General features: G+C 40.7%; 1 protein-coding gene across 1 annotated transcript; it reads right to left on the bottom strand.

Annotated features, from left to right (window-relative positions):
• Positions 1-1,167: 1,167 nt before the first annotated feature.
• On the bottom strand, positions 1,168-5,664 carry LOC131245421 (pathogen-related protein-like). Its single transcript, XM_058244876.1, has 4 exons — positions 5,470-5,664; positions 3,695-3,827; positions 3,230-3,528; positions 1,168-1,628 (listed from the first exon to the last, which is right to left on the bottom strand). Exons 1-4 carry the CDS (start codon positions 5,617-5,619, stop codon positions 1,479-1,481), a joined length of 732 nt encoding a protein of 243 aa, XP_058100859.1. The 5' UTR covers positions 5,620-5,664; the 3' UTR covers positions 1,168-1,478.
• Between the last annotated feature and the right edge of the window lie 2,237 nt (positions 5,665-7,901).

Raw genomic sequence — 7,901 nt, 5'->3', positions numbered from 1 at the left:
AATTTAATTTTTGAATCAAACTGATATTTGTTTTTCCCTCTTCATCCATTAGGTCTATATGACCTTATCAACAAGTTCGATGGCAAATAAACATTAGGGTGGCCCTGGGAAGGTTTCAATGGTGAGTGTCATTATCCCCACTCTTTCCTATGCTGTGGTCCACTTAAGCTTTGGATCTGCTTCATTTTAAGGCATGATATAAAACAAATACATCACAGTGAGCCCTACAGTGGTAGGTGGTGTTGGGGTCACCACCCAATCCGCTTCCAATTGGATATCGTATACAGAACTAGGTGGAACCCACATTCCACCTGAAAGTTTTCATTCTCTGATACCTTTCCATGCCTCGGAAGTGTATTGAAAATTGTCTGGGAGCTGTTGTTATTGTTGTAAACCTCAAAAGGCAATCTTCTGCTTATCTATCTCTTCATTCCTGAACGGATTTTCTATGTAAGTTGGTAGTACAATAAAACAATAGTCTTGTATAGCCATGAACCGAGTCGACTCGACCATGTTGAGTTGACACACCAAGTTTTAGTAGGATGATCTCTGGATGGATGGCTCTGATTGATGCATCACCTGCTGAGTGTGCCATGGATGGAAGGAGCAGTGTATGTTCTTTGACAATTTTTTTTTTATCCACGTGGAGCGCCCGATGCACACAGAACAAGGAAACACCTAAGTAGAGAAGCAAAGAAAAACCACCACCATCTAGACTTACAGAAGACTCTAGTTGTTGTTAGATATTTTGGAGTTGTTATATTCAAAGGATGTGGGGGAAGCCCTTTTAAATTAAGGTTTGGGGTATATTAGGAAAGTGAAAATGTGGCTGCTGCTTAAGGGCCAACTCCGATTTCACCCGCAAATGCCAACCAATGGCTCTGTTTTCACCCGCGAAAGCCAACATAGGCTTACGTTTTGCCCACAGGCAACCTCTCCACTCAATGACTTTTTCTCCCTACCCAATTTTCTCTCCATAAAAACGCTTGTGTGACTTTACAGGGGCCTTACTTTTGCTGATGCGGATGAGATCCACTCCATCCGTCTGGTGTCTGTTTGGATCGGGGCCTATAGTTTAAGGCCGATTCAACACTTAGTTGGACTACATCATGGGAAACAGTTGAGATGGAAGTCTCACCATTAAAATCGTCCCAATTGCCTGTGGGCTCCACCAAATTGTGTATATGCCATTCGATCCGCTCAGCTGACGTTACACATCAGGATTAATGGATTTCCCAAAAATCAGTACATTTACAAGGTTCATAACCACGTGAATTTAAAACGAACTATTTTATTGAAAGGATGAAAAGGAAAAAAAAAAAAACAAAAACAAAAAGTACACAAACCATAGATGTGTTGGGGATTCCCCAGACGGAAAATAACACATACGTGATGTAACAACAGCTGAAAGAAAAGTCTTTATGAAGAAGCGATATTAGCTAAACTTGAAATGAAAAGAGGAGAAAGGATGTAAATAATCAATCTCCCTTGAAGAAAGGACAGGCTTGAAGGGAGGCAGAAGCCAAGGAGTGGTCAGAAGAGATGAGAGGCCCCTTTAGAAGTCCACTGAACAGCTCCCCAGGATCGTAGTATATCTCCACTTCTTCTGCTCTCATAGACTCATCCACCTGTCATTACCATTCTTGTTAGAATTCGCTTACCCGTACTTGACATTTCATACACGTTGCATTCATGCAGTAGATCTGGTATGGAAAGTGAGACTCATTTCATCTAATGCCATGAAAAGGCGCCCCGTATATATATGGGAAAATTGGTGAGGGAGCCTTTACTTTTGCATTGTGAGTTCTTTTTCATTGGCAATGCCGTTGATCCTGAATGAGCCAACTGAAAATTCTAACCATGCGGACTCAGGACAGGAAAAAAAGAAAAAAAACCAATGCTAATCCTACAGTACATTAAAGAAAATCCAGTACAGCCGATGTTAGGCTATTGCCCATCCAAGGAAGGGCCAACCTGATGGAACCCCAAACATGAACCGGATTGCATACAGCAGGGCGCTGCGTGGGACGCACCCCATTCGGCGCCAATTAAAAAAACAGTGTATGTGCGTGCACCAGTGTGAGACCCAGGCCGATAAGGTTATAATTATCAGAGTTTTTGCTTTATGAAGCTCCACATGTGAAGCACGCATGCCCTGCTGGACGCAATTTGCATCCATCTTAAATGGGCTACATGGATAACCTAAGGAAAAACTAAATCTCATTGGACAATCTATTAAAGAAATCCAATATTATTATGCGTGTTAAGATATTGCCCACCCCTGGTAGGGCCAACCTGATGGTCGGTTCCAATCCGGTACATGTTTGCCAGGTGTAAGAAGAGCAGGTCATTGATAAATAAAATGAAAAGCTAAGTTAATTTGCCTGCTATTTAAGAGTTGTCTCCATCTATGTGATCAGGTCTCACACACAACTATTTGGACGATATTGTCATAGTTCAACAAGCACTTGAATATATACGGACGGTACTTCAACATTCACAAAATTCAACCTTGGAAAAAAATGGACAACTGCGCATCTGGTACAAAGCACTTGCGCAGCCCACCTGACTAGTGGACTGGCTTAATTTTTGCATCAGGTGTTCTTCATGGTGGGGTCAATCTTTTGGGTGGGTTGGATGTCATGTAAATGACACGTAGGCATAGGCAATTACTTGGTATATGTATATATGTATAAAGGGAGAGAAGAGTGCTCACCTGCCCACCTTCTTATATGAGCACCCGATGAGCACCTTTGCATACTTGTCATGTCACAGAATCTGAACTGTCCACGTGATGCAGCATCCCTTGAAATTCTATGGGCCCAATTTTCAGCCTATCCAAAATTCTAGCGGTCCATAGCAAAGAGAAATGCAAATCGAGAGAGGAAACTGTTTCCTTTTGTCATAGCCCACCAAAGTTCTAAATCAGTCTGAAATTTGAGCTTGTGAGGTTTCAAGGGGGTGTCACATCGCATGGACCGTTCAGATTATGTGCCATGACACAAGTGCAAAGGTGTGCATGGTGCTCATGTAAATAGGTCAGGTGATATATATATATATATATATATATATATATATATATATATATATATATATATATATATATATATATATATATATATGAGAGAGAGAGAGAGAGAGAGAGAGAGAGGGGGGGAGAGAGGAATCAACAAGTAATGATGAGTAATTTATGAAGAAACAACAGTAGGCACATGGGATGTGGGTGTACCTTAAGAACAGCCATCCCAGAGAACTCAACCTTCTCACCAGTAGGACCATGTCCTTTGTAAGGCCCTTCCATGAAACCCCAGTGGCTGAACTTGAAAACTATCACAGGTGGGCCGGAGTAAAGTCTCAAGAGTTCCCATGCGAACCCTCGAGGCAAAGCCGCGCGGAATACATCGTGAGACGACTCGAAGCTCTCTTCCTCAACTTTGTAGTATTGGAACTCCTCCGGCAGAGAATTCTGCAACAACGCATTGTAGCTCCCAATCTTTATTATTTCTTCTGCCGAAAATCCTTTTCTTCCTGTTAAATCCACCCTTACAAGTTACAAGATACTGAGACAAAGCTTTGCTTTTTTATTTATTTTTAAGAATGACCAAAAGACTCATGTTCAATATGTGAATTCAAATGATCTTCATGAGAAAATAGGATGGAAAAAAAAAAGAAGATAAATTTGGTATGGGATTACCATTAACGAATAACTTGAATTTTTCAGGATTTAGGGTTTTGAAGTCTTGTAAGCGTGTCTTGTGAGAGATTTCCATGTCCCATGTCTTAATAGCATTTTGGACGATTTCTTCTAATGATCCTTTTGGCCATTCCTGTAAAAACAGTTACCATAATTTGAGGAGAAAAATTCGATTTTTTGTTCCTCAATATACAGTTATATAAAAGCTAATTTACAGACCTAAAGCATCATTAATCAACAACTGCATAAGTAGGCATTACAGGAAAGTGCAACAACACCGGGCGCCGATTCAGTCACGTGGGGACCTGACTCGGTCAGGAGAGACCGTGGGGCCCACCTTGATGTATGTGTTGTATATCCACGCAGTTCATCCGTTTTTCCAGATCATTTTAGAAGGTGGGCCCAGAATTATATCCAAATTTCATATGGTTCACACCATAGGAAATATCTGTGATTGACAATTAAAAACTTCTTATGGGCCACAAAAGTTTTAGATCAATCTAATAGTTGTATTTTCTCATCATCCAGGTCTGTTTGACCTTATCAACAGGTTGGATGGTAAATAAACATTACAGTGGGCCTTAGGAATTTTTTAACGCTACGTGTTGAATCAACCGCTGTTTCCTGTGCTGTGGTCCACCTGAGATGTGGACCTGCCTCAGTTTTGGGCCCACTTCCTAAAATGAGTTGGGAAAACAGACGGATTGAGTGGATATACAACAAATATATAGATCGAGAGGGCCCCACGGTCACAACCTGCACGAACCCGGTCAGGTCCCGACCAGATTGAATCCGCGCCCAACTACGCCGTGCTAAGTGGCTTGGGTGGAATCTCCGATTGGCGGAGCACGATGATGTATGCAGTTTATATCCATGCCATCCATCTGTTTTGACAGCTCATTCTAGGGGCTGATTCAAAAACGAAGCATTTCCAAATCTCAGGTGGACCACACCATCAGAAACAGTAGGCGATTGACTATTAAAAACTTATTATGGGTCAAAAAGTTTTGGATCAAATTGATATTTGTATTGTTACTTCATCCAAGTACTTTTGACCTTATCAACAGGTTGGATGGAAAATAAATATTCTGGTGACCTCCGAGAAGTTTTTAATGCCGGGTATTCAATCATTGTTTATTGTAGTGTGTTCAACCTAAGATTTGGATCTGCTTCAATTTTAGGATCATGACATAAAATAAAATGTCAAAACTGATGGACGGCATGGATGTAAGTTACATCATGGTAGGCCCTACAATTGGTGATCAGAGTACCTGCTTAAGCCGCCGTGAGATGTTAGTGTTAGCTACTCTCTTTCGGTGTCTCAAACGATTACGAGATCCAAACTAATCAAGAAGTAAGCTATACCTTAGTTGGACCATACACCCAGAAAATTTTGGGACTGGCTTCGGTGAATCCCTGACTGTGGAGCCCACCATGCATATGCCTTACATCTACGGTACCCATTCATTTTGACAGCTCATCTTAGGGCATGATTCCAAAATTCAAAAAAGTGGTGATTGAGCATTAAAAACTTCATGCGAGCCACAAAAGTTTTGTATCAAGGATTCAAGCTGATATCTGTGTGGTCCATTGCCCAGATCTTTATAACCTGATTTACAAGTTGGATGGTAAATAAATATTCCAGTGGCCCTCAAAAGAGAGTCACTGATAAGTGTGACAAGTAATCTTAGTTTTCTCCTCCACCATCATCACCACTGCCACCAACAACAACAACAATAAAAGAACTATAGCGAAGAGTCAATGAAGTGTTATACCTGGGTACGTCCTTCTTCAAAAAGTTTGTCAACGAGATCAAAGGTAGGTGGGCCACCGTACCTCCATTGGGTGTTCTCTTCTCCCTCTCCATGTATGTGAGATCGGTACTTATCGCCTACAACCATTCCTGATCCTCCTTCAGTAGACATGTTTCAGAGAGAGAGAGAGAGAGAGAGAGAGAGAGAGAGAGATTCACTTATCTCTCACTTATGGGTGTGGGTATGGATATGAGGGTAAAGAAAATTGATTATTTATATAGTTTTTTTCTCAGCCTCTATCGGAGTAGCTGGAACACAGGACGTAAGCACCATAGATTATCATGCAATGTCTCTCAATCGTCATCACCATAATTATTATAGAGAGAACTATGTACATCGCTTACAAGTAATCCAAACTAAACCGTCTAAATTATGGCCCCACTTTGTACATATCGTGAACAAAAGTAGGGCTCGGTCTCATGTTCATGGGCCTCTGCGTGTCAAGTGTAGTGTCGTAATCTAAGAGTGTCATTCTGAGTTCCATGAGAGCCTGTTTGGACAGTAGTAGTTAGCCATATTAGATGGGATTGCATTAATACTTGTTGATGCAAAAATCTGGTTTACTCTTTTTTGACCTTTGAGTACCTGCACAGGAAGAAGACAAAGGAGACCCTGGCTAGAGCAGGGGACCCCCTGATGCTAAAGTCAGGCTAAGAATATAGGTTTTGTAATATTGAGGGGTTTTGGGTGGGAGATTTTGCATACATTTCACCATTAGAGATGCTCCTAATTATATAAGAGGGAAGATCACATCGTAAGAAGTTTTTCTTATTTAGGACCGTTGATATGCCGGAGATCTTCCTGAGATTACGGTCGTCCAAGATCCTTGGGATATGACTTTATCCTCCAAAAATATTGGGAGAGATCTTCAGGCCATTGGAGAAATTTTCGGACTATTTGTTCGGGGAAAGGTCAAGTGGCGAAAGTGTCAGATATAGTGAAAGCAGGTAATACCGAGCCTCTTGGTAGATCAGCATTTGCCTTAGTTGAACCCCGATGATCATTTAACTTTATTGTAGACAGTGTTGACCTATAGTCAAGTTATATCCGACCTATGGTTGGGTTGACCTTTAGTTGGGCCGACCTGTAGTTGAACGTAGGCCGATTTATGACTGTCCAATGGTCGAGCTATAACTGAGCTATGGTCGGGCAGTAATCGATCTACGTTTGCCCTGTGGTTGATCTATAACCAACTTATGGTTGATCTATGGTCGAATTGGCTCATAGTCGTGTTATTTGAGTGTCCTTACAGTTGTATTGACCTCCTTGGAGGTCAGCCTGTTTCTGAACGTAGACGCCTTATCAAGCTCAGGTTTCACTGGGCCCTTTAATCGGGTTACAATTGGCCTGAGATTGACCTCTAGCCGACCTATGGGTTAGTCGATATCTAGCCATTTGGGCGGACTCGTAATCTCATTCTTTAAGTGTCCTTGTATTTGCATTACCGTTCTTGATGGTCAGCCTGCTTTTGGATGTAAAAGCCTTATCAGACTCGGGTTTTACTGGGCCCGTGCTGGTTCAGTAGAGTTGGTGCATTCCATAAGCTAACTTATTGACTCGTCCATCTTTCCCCCAACAGTGAGCCCCCTTACTTCCCCAACTGACCTATGGATGTTCGAGAAGTAAGTTGATCAGAGCTAAGTCGGATTATACATAGACTAGGTGGAGTCGTATTATCATTAATGCCAAGTATGACGGTCAGCACGGAAGTTGTCACGCCCCAAAATTCGGGTATGGAGTGTGCACCTTCAGACCCGAGTTTCAGTTCATAACTCGTGCACAAAGTGTACTAATTTAATTCCTTAATCAGTTTAATCAGAGATAATAATTATATTCAGTCTAAGTTCCACCATAATCTCAATTACACATACATAACACTTAACACCAATCAACCAGGCATATATAAATCTTTACAACCCTTAAAATAAAATAAAACTTAAAAACCATTCATTTATTATATCATCGTACTATAATTATGTTTATTTCATACTAACATTGTTTCAATGAAATAAATCTAAATAATTCATTAAAATCTAAAGATCAATACTAATATGTATTATATGTTAATCAAACTATGCTAACAAATAAATCACATAATTAGAAATTGTTTAATGTTGTCACTTCATCTTTAGATAAGTATGGTCACGTTTCACATGGGTTGTAATCATGTACGGTAGATCCTTCCGGTTCTTGCGCTACATCATCTACTAATGGATCCTTTGTACGATTTTTTCATTAACAAAAATGTAAGCTGGCCAAGCTTAGTGAAATAACCCAGCATTGTTCATAATCATAGCAATTAAAATAACATAAAAATGTATACATAATAATATGGATACAAATGATATATGAATGCATCAGATGGGGTGATCGTCCATCTGCTTAGGTTGGAG

Source organism: Magnolia sinica, chromosome 5 (assembly GCF_029962835.1).
Source record: "Magnolia sinica isolate HGM2019 chromosome 5, MsV1, whole genome shotgun sequence".
In the NCBI taxonomy this organism is placed as follows: Eukaryota; Viridiplantae; Streptophyta; class Magnoliopsida; order Magnoliales; family Magnoliaceae; genus Magnolia; species Magnolia sinica.
This window is presented reverse-complemented; position numbering and strand designations above follow the sequence as displayed.